This window comes from Sciurus carolinensis (assembly GCF_902686445.1).
Source record: "Sciurus carolinensis chromosome 19 unlocalized genomic scaffold, mSciCar1.2 SUPER_34, whole genome shotgun sequence".
NCBI classification, from domain to species: Eukaryota; Metazoa; Chordata; class Mammalia; order Rodentia; family Sciuridae; genus Sciurus; species Sciurus carolinensis.
Genome location: NW_025920112.1, coordinates 1,222,435 through 1,236,011, shown reverse-complemented (window position 1 = coordinate 1,236,011; position 13,577 = coordinate 1,222,435). Strand labels below are relative to the sequence as shown.

The 13,577-nt window shown below is 50.3% G+C and overlaps 1 protein-coding gene across 1 annotated transcript; it reads left to right on the top strand.

The window, feature by feature from the left end:
* Nucleotides 1–3,601: 3,601 nt before the first annotated feature.
* On the top strand, nt 3,602–11,952 carry LOC124973381 (olfactory receptor 2T6-like). The gene is made up of 2 exons (XM_047537333.1): nt 3,602–4,507; nt 11,935–11,952. Exons 1-2 carry the CDS (start codon nt 3,602–3,604, stop codon nt 11,950–11,952), a joined length of 924 nt encoding a protein of 307 aa, XP_047393289.1.
* Nucleotides 11,953–13,577: the final 1,625 nt, after the last annotated feature.

The window sequence follows — 13,577 nt, the reverse complement described above, 5'->3', positions numbered from 1 at the left end:
CGTTTTTCCAAATCTGGATCAGTTATTTACCATGTTCCGGGCAAGTAGGCTGTTCATACGTGTATATATGTGTGTTACCTCTACTACATGTGACATGCACACATGCACACGTCATGTAGTCTGTCATTTTCACTGAGTTTGACTGCATTCGTGTGAAGTTGAAATGGCGTTCCATCCTGTAAGTACCCTGCTCTTCTGCTCGTACCTGTGGTCAGACCTCCGCTGCTCGTGGGGTCTGGGTGTGGACACTTTCTGCAGCACGGGGTTGGATCTCGCTGGCTTCACCCAGTATTTCTGCGGTGGCTGCACTGCCGAGCTCCACACACCTGGGAGTTGTCACAGGAGGTAGTTAGGTTCCTGCAGTTGCAATCTCCTTTGCCCTAGGTGGTGTTTCAGTGTGTGTTCATGTAGCTAGACCTCTCTGACTTAGGTGTAAACCTGCTATTTTATTTTAAAGCAGTAATACATTTTTGTGAAAAAATTGTGCTATGGGAACCAATGTCATTGAGGATATAATGTGTTTTTATTTAAAACTCAAATTGCAGAACTATTCCCTGCTCCATTCATAACATTACCTTAGATGACACTCTGTGTTTCAGTTGTTCTTAGTTTTGCATCTTCTTTCCTTTCCATTTTGTACCTTTTTACTTTGGCTTTCTTTGAAGAGTGAACCTACGAGTTAAAAGGGGTTGTTCATCCTGTATATGGTGCAGCTGTGATTAACATAACTGTTTCCTATCTAATCTTACTGTGTGCCTTCTTAAATCTCCTGAACTCTGTTCGTCCACACTGCTTCTTTCACATTTTCCAAGCTTTTAGAACTCACATGTGCACGCACACACATACATGCATCCTGGTCTTGCATTTTAATACCATTAATCGTGTTAGTGTTCTGCAGAATTATTCTTATCCACGTGGCTTTTTGTTGGAGTTGTAAGTGAAAACCTACTGTTTCTGATATTTCACTGAGAAAATGGTGGTGGACTCTTGGTGAGCATGTAGAAACTGATTGTGTTCCCTTCCACTTCGGCCAAGAGGGGACACTGGGGCTGAGGCTCTGGAGCAATGCCCAGCTAGCAGTTGGCTGGTGGTGAGTGGTGGAGCCGTGGGCAAGGAACTTTCCAGAACCTCAGCTCACGCTGCTGTGCCTGTGTCTGGCTCTTGGGGTTGCCAGCTGCCTCTGCAGACCCGGCTGGGCACACATGTATGCTCGCACGCACTCAGCTGAAATGAGCTCCTTGAATATGCAGTTTTGCCAAAAGTGTCTGTATTTTGGCATGCATTTTAAATAAGTTCAGTGTTCGCTAGCAGTAATGTTACATACTTTCTTCCCTCTTCTTTCTTCTGGGGATTCACAAAATCAAGACTAGTGTTTCTGCACAAACATTGGGACACATCTGACTGCTCACCCCAGTGTATCTCAGACTGTCTTCCTTTTTGATCCATACATTACTGACATCATGAATTTAATCTACTACTCTATGCTTTATATTAATTAATATACAATTGTACCTGTGAACTAGGCGAGGGGAGAAGGTTTGGTACATGCGTGCTGTGTAAGGATAATATCAGGGAATTCCCCCTCCACCTCACCAAGCATTTTCCTTTTCTCTGGGGTGGGGTGACCAAACCCTCTCCCGCTGTTGGGCAACGCACTGCACTTGCGGCCAGCCATCAGCCCGGCGGCTCTCCAGAACACGCTCTGGGCAGCGGCTGGTACTTGGCGTCTGCGGATCACGCAGCCCCGCCTCTGGGCAGCACCACCCCCGCTCCTGGGAGGTCAGCCTCGGGTCTGCGCAGGATGTCTCCAGGTAGCGGTCCCTTTTGCCTGACTCGTGTGGTTTCTCTTGACATCCCTCAGGTTCCTGCAGGTTCCAGGTTGCCGCAGACCAGCGCCTCTTGGGTTGTGCGGGTAAACAGTTTTCCTTCTGTCCAGGCTCCACAGTCCCGCTGTCCGCTGGCTCCTCGCGGTCAGGTTGCCTTGGGGTCCTGTGAGGGACAGGGGGCTCTCCTCCGCGCTCCTGGCCTTCTCCCACTGCAGGCATGCAGGCCTCCACTGTGTCCCCGCAGCGCTGACTCTAGGTCAGAGCTGTTCTGCCGGGCGAGGCAGCACCGCGAGACAGTTCCATCTGCGTTTCCCGGCGCATCAAGGACGCTGCGCCTTTTCCACTGGCCTGTTTGCCATTTGCGGTGTTGAGGTCCTTTGTTGCCCGTGGCCCCTGGGGTCCCCTCCAAATCACCTTTGCCCAGCCCGAGGCATTTTTTAAAGTCATTATACACTCTTATTGTCATTATACACTCGAGATGCGCCTGCGCCACCCATGACCTGGCTGCCCACTCTCTTTCTGGGACTGGGAGGGTCCCTGGTGCCCCCTGGTCTCCGAGGTCCTTCAGACACTTTCACAGTCACCATCTCTGGAGCTTGTGGCCCATAAGCCCGCAGTCTTGCCAAAGGGAAAAGGGGTGGGAAGAACGGTCACGGGACAGGAGGCCCAGCCTTGACCAAGGTCAGACCCAAACCTGTAAGAACCAGAGGACGTAAGATGGATAGAAACGTACTGGACTCTGATGTACCAAAGGGACACTGTTTAACAGAGCAGAATAAACAGGCTGGTGAAAGTTAAACAGGCGGTCACGACTTTAGAACTGCGACTTGTTCTGCTCGCAGCACTTTTAAAGTGGCTCTCACCCCCTTGCCCTGCCACCTGCCTAGAAGAGCTGCCCACTGGCACCTCACTGTCCCCTGGTGCTGGCGCGTCCTGCACGGCCTGTCGTGTTCCTGCCGTCCCAGCTCCATTAAGCTCTGAGCCTCAGGGTCACCTCTCGCCCTTCAGGGCACCTGCCCCGTCCCCCCGGGGCTGTTCCGTGCAGTCCCTCCCTGTCCAAGGCCAGCTGCCCCACAGCCCTTGCTGGTGCCGTGGGAGGCACATGCCCTGGCTACTGCCTGCTCTCTTTCTCCGGTAACAAGGACCTACGGTGCAGGGAACCTTCTCCACCACTCAGTGCGCCATCGCCAGCAGTGCCTCATAAATGCAGGCTTGCCGTGAGCGTGAGTGCGAAACTGAGAATGAGTGAAGAGGAGGAGCCAGCGGCCAGGCCAAGGACCAGACAGAGGAGGCCGCCCCCTTCACTGAGCTCACCGAGGCTTCTAGCTGTGTCTACCGCTTCACGGCTATTTGCAGATGAGGCAGATCAGCTTTAAAATTGTGACAGAAATTCCCAATCTGGTCAAATGTCCGACTAAACTATTTGGCTATTTGATTGAATCAATGTCCAGCAGTTCTATACACATCTTAAATAATCGGAACCCTCTCCAAGGGAAGCGCCCTTGCCCTTTCTGGATCCCTGGCATTCTGCCATAATAACTAAACTTTCCCACACTGAACGGCAATTGTCCAGTGTCCACTGGCTGCATTCCATGGGAACCAAACTTTCTAGTTGCTCTTCAGCGGGAGGCAACTGCAAATCCGGCTCACCAAAAAGCGCCTGATGCCGGTTATGCAGATGAGCGTAGCGTCCCAGCGCTTGCCACGCAGGCAGTCGGCTCTGACGCTCACCAGCCCCCGCGTCTCTCTCTGTGCCCCAGGTCAAACACAGCCCCATGGATGGGAACAGGACCTCCTCCAGCGACTTCACACTGGCGGGGCTCTTCCCTCACGGCAGAGCCTCAGGCCTCCTCTTCGCTGTCATCTCCATCATCTTCTTCACAGCGCTGACGGCCAACGGCGCCATGATCCTCCTGATCCAGGTGGACCCCCAGCTGCACACGCCCATGTACTTCCTGCTCAGCCACCTGTCGCTCATCGACATGCTGTACATCTCCACCACAGTGCCCAAGACGCTGGTGGACCACCTGGTGGGCAAGGGGACCATCTCCTTCGCTGCCTGCACCGCCCAGTACTTTCTCTACATGGGCCTTGTGGGCGCCGAGTTCTTCCTGCTGGGGCTCATGGCCTACGACCGCTACGTGGCCATCTGCCGCCCGCTGCACTACCCCACCCTCATGAGCCGCCGCGTCTGCTGGCTCATCCTGGCCAGCTCCTGGTCCGGTGGTGCTCTGGACAGTTTCCTCCTCACACCCATCACCATGACTCTCCCCTTCTGCGCCTCCCACAAGATTGAGCACTTCTTCTGCGAGGCGCCCACCATGCTGCGGCTGGCCTGTGGGGACAAGGCCGCCTACGAAATGGTGATGTACGTCTGCTGCGTGGTGATGCTGCTGGCCCCTTTCTCCGTGGTGGTGGCCTCCTACGCCCAGATCCTCCTCACGGTGCATCAGATGAGGTCATCGGAGGGGAAGAGGAAGGCCTTTGCCACCTGCTCGTCACACATGATGGTGGTGACCCTGTTCTACGGGGCCGCCTTGTACACCTATATGCTTCCCCAGTCCTACCACACGCCCCTCAAAGACAAGGTCTTCTCCGCCTTCTACACCATCCTCACGCCCCTGCTGAACCCGCTCATCTACAGCATGCGCAACAGGGACGTGGTGGGCGCGCTGAGGAGGGCGAGGGCCCGCCATGGAGTGGCCTGTGGCATGGGGAAGGACGGACTCTGAGCGTGGAGACCTGCACGCAGGACCCAGGGTACCCAGGTGCACCGTGAGTGGTGTGGGCCGTGCTGGCAATGGGTGCCTGGCCAGTCCTGCAGAGTGGACCTCAGCGTCCCTCCCATCAGAGGCCTGGCACCTCAGGGACGTGCACGCATAGGTGGCACCAGGGTCCTGAGAACAATGCTTGTCCTTTCTTTGTTCCACCGATTCCAGTTCTTCTCTGACTCCAGCTCATGCAGAGAATGTCCCCAGATGTCCAGTTGATATTCTATACCCTGAACATATTTGATGGCTTCATAATGACATTAGAAACTGTCCCTTGGTAGAGTGCAGGGAACATTTAGGGATGTCACATCTGAGAGTGACGGATGCTTTGTAAACCCTGCAGGGAATGCCCACACAGACTCCCAGGGGTTTTGAGGATCCAGATATCCTTTCTTTGAGTAGCAACTGAAAACATTCCTCCTTTATCTAAATTTGGTTCTGGAAAAAAGTGAATCATGAGTTCTTCAGAAATTCAAAGCCTAAGCTTTTAACTGTGAAGGGTTCTATTTGTTATGGGGCAAATAACCATTGCTTTGGAGGTGAGAGGGGTTGGGAAACAAGTGCCCATTAACTAGCACTCTCCATAATCCTGACCCAGCTTCCTCTGCAGTTAGTTAGGATTGTTGGTCACATGGAGCCTCGTCACAGATATTCGTGATGATATGCTTCCATCCTCTCTTGTGTTCCGGAGAAACCATGGAGAGCATGTGTTTTTCTTCTCCACATCCCTAGGTTTCACATTGGATACCATTAGCAAGATGCGGCAGAAAAGTGTAGCTAGGTTTTCATAGGAAAGTTAGAGGTGCTAAGTGATCCAGCACCACTTCCTCTTAGGAAATTGGAACTGGGGAAAGTGTTCAGCCTAAATGGTAGATCCAGCCATGGAACTAGGGTCACGCCACAGGCCCTTTGGGCCACCTCTGTGTGGTGCTTTCAACTTTGTGCTCTTGCAACAAAGAACTTAGAGGCTGCTCTTGCTGACGTCACCGACCCTTCGTTTGTGCCTGCTCACGGTGACAAAAGCAGGACAGAAGCTTGAGGGATGCTCCTGCCTCCGCTCTGTCTGTCTCCTTCGCCCTGAGGCAGTCTGTCCTGCAGTCATGGATTCCAGAACAACGAATCCCATGGACACATTTCTTGTGATGAGAGTTGAAACTGTCCCGGCAACAGCACCTTTCTTACCATAGACAGGGCCCAGCGGGAACAACCCGAGAAGACGGCTACCAGACCAGGGTCACCAGCAGGGTACCTGTGAATGCCTCTCGTCAGCCCTGTGAGGTTCTTGTCTGTTCCCTCCGCTGCTGACAGGGCTGAGGAGACGACCCCCTTGCCTTCCCAGCAGAGCTGTACCGACTCAGGCCCTTCCCTGCTCGTCTCTTTGATTGGCACCTTGGGATACATGGCAGAACCTGGTCTTGGGAGCCCTGGAGCCAGGATTCTTGCCCTCAGACGCTGGTCACACTCACATCCATGTTCCCGGGCTCACGGATGGTGGTGGGTGAGTCAAACATGGCCAGACCTCCTATGGAACTGAAAACACAGCTGGGTGCTGGGCAGAGTCTTCAGCCAAGTGAGCAAGTGCCCGTGAACTCCATGTTGGGCTGACCTTGGCTCCTGGGAAAGCAGACCTGCTCTTGTCCAGTGGAGCAGGGTCATTGCCGCAAACCAGAAGCCACTGGAATGGACAGTCGATCCCTCTGCATCCGGACCGAGCCTTACTCTCTGTGCAGAACCACTTCACCACAGTCTGACTGTGTCACCCATGTAAGGAAATATTTGGAAAAGTAGTCAAAGATTATAAATGGAAGACCATTTCCTCTTCTGAAGAGTGTCTAATAGAATAATGAGGACATTATTTTAGATCTCTTTAGAGATTGTACAAAATAGTACAGTGAGTTATTTTGCAGCTATTAAACATGTGAGTTCTATTTATAACTTTGAGAAATACTCATAATGTGCTTAAGTATAGATAACTTTCCAAATAATAGCCTATGTCACTTTTGATAATAAAATTTATGAAAATATGTATTTTATATATTGTTTAAGACAAGAAGAAAATCTTAAAGCAGATCCACCTGACAGTTTCAATAAGAGGATCTTCGGGGGAGTCATTAAAGCATATCTGCAAAAAGTAGTTGATTTTAATGCAAATACTGTTTACAAAACCAGTGTATAACTGTTCGGAATGTGAGGTGGAAGAAGGTTTACGCTGCCTGTGTGCGAGGATCTCGGGGCTCGGCACACTGAGCCTGCACACTGTGGTTGGCACACTAACCCACCCAGCCCTGTCACTATGGTAACCTAGCCCCCCTTCCACCCTCAGCATGCTCCTTTCCTCTTGTTTTTCTGCCAGTGACCTTTTAACCCATTTGTTGTAATTCCTGTGCATGTTGTGAGCCCATTAGTTCATGCAACTCTCAGACTTTCTGCCTAGCGACTGCTTGAGGTATAAGCCTGCCTATGTGACAATAAAGTAGATCGGGTTCTCTAAACTGGTCTCCGGAGGTCTTTCTTCAACTCCGTCGCCTCATCCTCCTCAGCTGATCGGTGGGTCTCAGCTGGGCCGAGAGACCCCACAACTCTTTCTTTATGTTTTCATACCTACCAGTCAATCTCCAAGGCAGTGCACATTCAGATGACTTCTGGGTATTGAAAATGGATCATGGAACCTGAAGCAGAGAGCAACCCAAGTCATCTTACCAAGGTCACCCGAATGATCTGTTATCATCTGCTCACACTGAGTATCAGGTCCTGAGGGAAAGGGCACAGCCAGACATTGCCTGGATTTTAATTTGTGTTAACATAGGTTATCTAATATATGACACTTATTATATATATTATGCCTTTAGAAATAGCCACAATTCATATTAATTTTAGGGAGAAATCTCTCTAAAGTACCAGTTACACAATTTACCTAATTGATGGTTATCTGTCACTTAATACACTGTGAAATGAGAAAACTCCAAAATAGATTAAATCTAACAAAGGTCATTTGAGAGAAAGTTCTTGTGTTTTTGTCTGATACACTAAAGAAAAATCCCAGAGTGAAATGTCTTAACAGGACTGATAAGTACTTGGTTCCAGTTTAAAAGAGAAATTCAAGAAACCATGAGGACGGGGTTTCTGAATATGTAATCGCTGATAAGCAGAAGGAATTAAATATCATGGTGTGGTGTGGTGTGGTGTGGTGATCGGGCATGACAGCAGACCTTTCTTTTTTATCTATGCCCTTCTATGCTGTTTGATTTGTTTGTAGGATACAATAAATCAATAAATAAATGAAGCATTGCACTGTGGTAAATGTTTTCCCATCACTAATGTTCTGTCTGGTCTCTGTCCAGCTATATCACCTGTGCCATCCTCTGCAGAACAGTACAGAAAAAGAACAAGTTAAATGCAGAAGACAAGAGACAGAAAGCACCTATTTTGGTTTTGGAGAAGGTAATGTACAGCTTGCATTTGGTTTCCATGTAGGAACTTGGTGTGCCTGTCTTGGTTTGGTGATTTTAAATCTTGATGTTCCACTTCTCCAAAAACAGATTTATTGCAAACTGAAACTTTCCTTCCCAATAATCAAGTCCACTGGCTTCAGTTCAAATCTACCCATTCACCTGCTATGTCTGTTCATTGATTATTACCTGTACATCAACTGAGTTCTGATTAGTGAGCTGTCCGTCAATTACAAATGACCCTGCTCCTGCCACATAATCTCAGCTAATCTAGTCTGATCTTGGTGGGTTGTGATTCATCCTCCAACTCCAGCTTCTTCCTCCACATTCTACAAAATATTCTCCGTTCCATGCATACGAGTTATTCCCCTACGTACACCAAGCTTCTAGACTACTTAACTCCAAGGAAGGAAGGAAGGAAGGCAAGCAAATGCCCCTTTCATCAATTTATGGAAATTTTATCAACATTCTGAAATTTTTCCTCAAGACCGAAATAATAATTCAAAGAAATTGTGGCATTTAGTCAATACTACCATTAGGCATTTGCATGTGTGTGTCAGAGGGAATCAAACATCCCTGATTTATATATCAGCTATTGAACTCTCTGAAGTCCATTCCTGTGCAAATCCCTTCTGCACAGCTGGGCCTGCTGGCAGGGCATTGGTGGTCTGCAGCTTCCCAGCTGTGGCGATGGGCTAGAGCTGAGCGTGTGGACACCTGTGCTTTCTGAAGGTCTTCCTGCGTCTCCACCCTCTCTTGCTTGCCTTAGGGAATTACACATCACTTCTTAGGCTCACCTTCCCCTCTCTGTCTGAGGGGTTCCTCCAGCTCTTAGCAGGGTCTGCGATCACTCTTCACCACGCTCAGAGCTCCGTGGACGAGGACCTGCCAGGGTCTGTTGAAATAAGAGCTGTTTCCCACATGTTGTACTTGCTTGTTTTTCTCTAGGATAATCCTGAGGGACCCCATGGATGTCTCCAGAAGCTTCGCTTACCCATTGCAAAACCCAGGCCTCCAGAGGTGCAGGCCTGGGTGAGAAACTGAGGGGTCCTCTGAGAAGCTGCAGAGCACAGCGGGAGCCCCACTGCCACCTGCCCTGGCAGGTCCTCCTCCTCCATCTGTTCTGCCTGGACTCTGATCAGGACCACTGAGTATTACTGCACGAAGAATAATCATACTGAGTTTGTTGTATTGCTTTTGTTTTAAATGTTGTTTGTTTAGTCATACTCTTTGTTAAGGAGATGACAAACAGAATTTTTCCTTTCTTCATTATTCTGTGACATAAAAATTAAAGAATTGGGAATTTACAGGTTTGGGAAACAGCCCAGGTGGCACGTTGCTCGCACTGGGCCAGAGTCTTTCCCTGATGCTCTGTGGGAGGATCACCTACCTGGCAGCTGCTGGCTGCAGGGCACAGAGCTTCCAGCTTACCTGGAAGGAGAGGGCTCCCAGCTCTGCCCTCCCCGCAGTCTTCCTGTCTATAAAATGACTGTGATCGTATCCTCCCAGCAACAGCTTGGTGCTTCCCAGGTTGGGAAAATAGAAAAAGAGACATCAAGCAGTGAGGAGGAGTGGGATTTGGAAATAACTGTGAAAGTGTTTTAAACAAATCTAATGGACACCATTAGCATACCTTTAAATAAAACTGTTCTCATTCAAAACTGAAAATAGTCATTCACTCTTGAATAGTGCTATTAATACATATTTCCTATTACCCTGGAATTTACAAACACATTGTATAATTCCATGGCTCCTAATGTGATCACAGAATTCTGCAATAATGACACAATTTTAGGCACTGACATTTTTTTAGTGGTGCTGGGATTGAACCCAGGGCCTCATGCATGCTAGGCAAGAATTCTAATCCTAAACCACACTCCTCAGGTCTTGTTTTAAAATGTTGTTTGAGACATGGTCTTGCTGAGTCACCCAGGTTGGACTCAAGTTTGTGAACTTCATGCTTTAATCTTCCAGGCACTTGGGATTACAGCTGTGCTCCACCATGCTCTTGGGATTATAGGTGTGTCCCACCATGCCCTTGAGATTACAGGTCTGTCCCACCATGCCCTTGGGATTACAGGTCTGTCCCACCATGCACTTGGGATTACAGGTGTGTCCCACCATGCACTTGGGATTACAGGTGTGTCCCACCATGCAGTTGGGATTCCAGGTCTGTCCCACCATGCCCTTGGGATTACATGTGTCCCACCATGCACTTGGGATTACAGGTGTGTCCCACCATGCACTCGGGATTACAGGTGTGTCCCACCAAGCACTTGGGATTACAGGTGTGTCCCATCATGCACTTGGGATTACAAGTGTGTCCCACCATGCCTTTGGGATTACACATATGTCCCGCCATGCACTTGGTATTACAGGTCTGTCCCACCATGCACTTGGGATTACAGCTATGTCCCGCCATGCACTTGGGATTACAGGTCTGTCCCACCATGCACTTGGGATTACAGGTGTGTCCCACCATGCACTTGGGATTACAGTTCTGTCCCACCATGCCCTTGGGATTACATGTGTCCCACCATGCACTTGGGATTACAGGTGTGTCCCACCACGCACTTGGGATTCCAGTTCTGTCCCACCATGCACTTGGGATTACATGTGTCCCACCATGCACTTGGGATTACAGGTGTGTCCCACCACGCACTTGGGATTTCAGCTGTGTCCCACCATGCACTTGGGATTACAGGTGTGTCCCACCATGCACTCGGGATTACAGGTGTGTCCCACCATGCACTCGGGATTACAGGTGTGTCCCACCATGCACTCGGGATTACAGGTGTGTCCCACCATGCACTTGGGATTACAGGTGTGTCCCACCATGTACTTGGGATTACAGGTGTGTCCCACCATGCACTTGGGATTACACATATGTCCCGCCATGCACTTGGGATTACAGGTCTGTCCCACCATGCCCTTGGGATTACAGCTATGTCACGCCATGCCCTTGGGATTACAGCTATGTCCCACATGCATTTGGGATTACAGCTGTGTCCCACCATGCCCTTGGGATTACAGCTGTGTCCCACATGCACTTGGGATTACAGCTGTGTCCCACCATGCACTTGGGATTACAGCTGTGTCCCGCCATGCCAAGGCACTGTGGGCATCATTCATTGGCAAAGCTCCTGGAATGTACATATAATTTAATAACTACATCATAGATAATTTTATTTACTTTAATATGTGTTACATAATGTTACATAATTTGAGTTTTGTGCTTTGTCATTCTGAATGATGATGTCTACCTAGATTTATGTAGATTTTGTAGCATATCTTTCAGCACATCAAGAAATTAAAATGTTTTGAATAAATAACAGAATAACCAACTAACTCTTCTCCTTATGAAAATCCATGCAGTGCTTTCCCCTAGAATTAAATATCCTATCCTATACCCTCTCAACCACTCCTGCTCAGTAGTGGAAGAGTGTGGATTAGAGGCTGTCCCATCAGTTTAAAGAAAGGACACTTTGTGAGAGAGGGATGGAGGACCTGGGTGCTCCTGGGTGCTCAGGGACAGTTCTGAATTAGGGATGACAGTCTGTGGCTCCTAAGGGTCCCTCCAGGAGAAGAATGAACTGTGCCTCCTCCCGCCGAGGGGTCTCAGTGGGGTGAGGGTCTACAGGCACACCCGTGGTGAGGGAGAGGTGAGCAGGAAGGGCACACTCAGAGCAGCCCCAGCCCGTGTCCATCAACAGCAGGACGTGGTCCAGGCTGCACACAGATCTCAGCCCAGGTTCAGTGAGACAGTGAGGACACAGACCTACTTCATACCACAGAAACAGCAGCCCAGGGCCACTTAGCACAGAATCACCAGGAACTGCTTGCCCAGCCTTGGTCAGTGGGAGGGAAGGGACTCTTGACAGTGGCAGTTGGTTTGGAATGTCCTGAGTTCTGATTCAGTTGGAGAGCCAGGTGGACACTGAACCCAGAGTGCTGTACTCATCACCAGGAAGGTCCCCACAAGGCAGCTGGTGTGTGGCCTTGCTGAAGTGTGGCCCCACATCTAAACTTCATCCCATCCTCCAGAGGAGCTGCTTTGATGTGGACTGCATCTCATTTGGCTCAGGGACTGAAGCCCAGAGACAGAAGGCTGGTCAAGGACCTGAGCCTGCTTGGCTCAGCCACCTCTTCTAAGGTGACAGCTGTTCTCCCCGCTGAAATCTCTGCTGTGTTTCAGAAAGAGCATGGAGGGAATTCGTGGTTCAGAGAAGGATGAAGGTCTTGGAATTCAGGTGTCTGTCCTCAGGAAAGCAGCTACATCACTGTCCCAGGTCTGGCAGCTCTGGCTTGTCCCTCCTTGTAAATGCAAAGTCCTCAGCTGTGAAATCTCTCTACTCTGTGCTTCTCACAGGGTCGACTTGGGGATCACAAGCATGATGCAAATGTTCCACATAAGCTGCAGATCACCACAGACAGCAGAGGAGCAGAGGGACCCTTCACCCTCCCTGTCTTCAGCCACCCAGCTCCCTCCCGGGAGGCAGCCACTGGCCAGTGTGTGGATTTTCCTCCCAGATGCTTAAAATTGAAGCCCGTGCTCATTTATACTGAGCCAAGCTCTTTACCCTGAGGCTTCACCTGCATCTGATTACATTCAGTCTCAGGACACCAGCAAGGAGGCACACGTCACTGCTCAAGTGACAGTGCAGAGACCCGAGGACACAGGATTGCATGACCTTCCCAGGTTCATGTGGCTCCAGGCTGGTCTGAGCCCAGGCATCTGCACCATGCCCAGGCCCCAGGTCCACCTGGCTCCAGGCTGGTCTGATCCCAGGCATCTGCACCAGTGCCCAGGCCCCAGGTCCATGTGGCTCCAGGATGGTCTGAGCCCAGGCATCTGCACCAGTGCCCAGGTCCCAGGTCCATGTGGCTCCAGGCGGGTCTGAGCCCAGGCATCTGCACCAGTACCCAGGCCCCAGATCCTCTGCCCTCTGGCTCTGCACTGTCTCATCTACGTGAACACATTCCACACACTCCGTCTGCAGCTGTGTTGAGGGCCCATCTCCACCATCTCCCTGAAGCCCACTCTGACTCAGGAGGCACTGTGGGGCAGCCAGTGGACAATGGAATCTTGACTTTAAACTCAGTCTCAGCAGCAATTCCACCCTGGACCAACCAGGAGGAATGTGAGCCAAGAGCTCTCCAGGGGAGCCCAGCACAGAGCCCAGCGCCATCTGTAGACTCAGCATTTCAGGCTGACATGAGTGTCCTTCAGTTGCACAGTTGAGGACCTGGGCCTCATGGCTGTCCTGTCCTCTCCTCTCCAGGCTTCTTCCACCTAGGATGGTGGCCCAGCAGTCGCTCAGTCCAGGCTGGTGTAGCTAACTCCTCTGTCCACTCTGGCCAACTCCCTGAGTGATTCATGAGCAGCTGACCACTGTGCTGACAGTTCCTCCATGTCCTCCTGGCCTCCTGGGTCTCTGCTGGAGGACGAGGCCACTCTAACGCCAAGGCAAGATGTCCCGACTTGGTGGGAAGGAGTTTGTTGGTTTATCTTATTTTCAAGTGAACTTGTG

What these genes read in the sequence shown, in the direction of transcription:
- LOC124973381 (XM_047537333.1), top strand. Translation starts at nt 3,602, where the DNA reads ATGGATGGGAACAGGACCTCCTCCAGCGACTTCACACTGGCGGGGCTC.